This window comes from Rhinichthys klamathensis, unplaced genomic scaffold, assembly GCF_029890125.1.
Source record: "Rhinichthys klamathensis goyatoka isolate OS25496 unplaced genomic scaffold, OSU_Roscu_1.1 h1tg000135l_1, whole genome shotgun sequence".
Taxonomy (NCBI): Eukaryota; Metazoa; Chordata; class Actinopteri; order Cypriniformes; family Leuciscidae; genus Rhinichthys; species Rhinichthys klamathensis.
The window spans coordinates 1,137,896-1,139,522 of NW_026606670.1; the positions used below are offsets into that span (position 1 = coordinate 1,137,896).

Sequence of the window (1,627 nt, forward strand, 5' to 3'; positions counted from 1 at the left end):
CCCAGGGTGCATTTATTTGACAAAAATGTAGTAAAAACTAATATTGTGAAATATTACAATTTAAAATAATGTTTCTATTTCAAAATGTAATTTATTCCTGTGCTGGCAAAGCTGAATTTTCAGCATCATTACTCAAGTCTTCAGTGTCACATGATCCTTCAGAAAACACTAATATGCTGATTTGCTGCCAAGGAAACATTTCTTATCATTCATGTTGAAAACAGTTGTGCTGCTTGATATTGTGAAAACTATATATATAAAAAAAAAAAATCAGGATTTCTTGAGGAAATAGAAAAACAGATCTTTTGTAAAATTATAACTGTACGGTCTTTTTTATCAGTTTAATGCATCCTTGCTGAATAAAAGTATTAATTTCTTAAACTTTAAATAAATGTTATAATATTAAAACAATACAATCAATGCATTTGTGTGAGGGTATCACATTTATTTTCTTAAGACACACTTGCAGTTCAACAACCTATACAAAATATCACAAAAAAAGAGAAAACATTAACTGGTTCTCAAACAAGATGATTTAAAGAGTGTCCAGGGTCGATCTTTCCCCCTCTCTCTCTCTCTCTCTCTGTGCATCGCTCTATAAACATATCAAGAGCACAGCCTTATAAAACATACAGTAGGGATTCAGTCACAATGGCCCTAGGCATCTTCAGGTTTGTCGGCTGGTGGACCACATGGCTGCAGCATCTTCTCCATCAGGTTAAAGCGGACCCGAGCCTTGCTCTCGTTCTCAGCGACGGCGAAGTAATTGAGAAGGTCAAAATGGCCCATGTAGGAGCAGTACGAGTCTCTGTGCTGGTTAACTAGCCATTCCCATTTGCTAGTGTCTGCGTGGCCCGTGCCGATGTACTTTGATTGCAGATGCTCCAGCTGACTGTGGATGTTGTAACGGTCTGTCATCTTTGATTAGAAAAATCTGTTTCTGACACAAAGAAAGAAAATTAATAATAACTTAAAAATCTTCAGAGATATAAAAAAAATAATGTATTGGTATTCTTCAACACATTAGAACTCAAATAATACATGTTATGGTTCTCTCCAAAATACGGATTTGTTTTCAACAAAAGATGCGAGTTGATTTTTTGGTAAATATTCGTAATATTTTCCCTGAGAAATTAAGCTCTTTATACTCCGTTCCTATACAAAAACAAGTGTGGTGGGGACTAACGTTAATAACAACTCCAGATTGTGTGTTCGGGGACCAGAAATGGTTAACAGTAAAGAAATAGTTTAGATCATGAAGAGTTGCTCGGAAAGCAAAAGTTATTCAGTCTTGCCGTAAATCAAAACAGAAAAAAAAAAAAAAACAAATGAAAACCATTAGTCCTACGTTGTGGATATTGAGTAACGTTAGCCTATATTTGTTGTTAAGCTAATTTAGCTGAACGGATCACATTCTTTTCAAATCAAATTTCTCATTAAACCACAATACTGTCGTTGGTTATTATTAACAAACACTATTATTGTACTTACCTATGGTAAAAAACGGAGAAAGATGTGAGAAAAGTAAACGAACGGATCCTTTAACAGTAATCGTTCAGTTAGCTCAGTTCAGTTGCTGTGCTGGAAACAGGCTGTAACAAGAGCGGAAGGAGTTACTCAGATATCT

The 1,627-nt window shown here is 35.0% G+C and overlaps 1 protein-coding gene across 1 annotated transcript; it reads right to left on the reverse strand.

Annotated features, from left to right (window-relative positions):
* Positions 1-623: 623 nt before the first annotated feature.
* Positions 624-964, reverse strand: sf3b5 (splicing factor 3b, subunit 5). Its single transcript, XM_056257034.1, has one exon. It carries the CDS (start codon positions 916-918, stop codon positions 658-660), a length of 261 nt encoding a protein of 86 aa, XP_056113009.1. The 5' UTR covers positions 919-964; the 3' UTR covers positions 624-657.
* Positions 965-1,627: the final 663 nt, after the last annotated feature.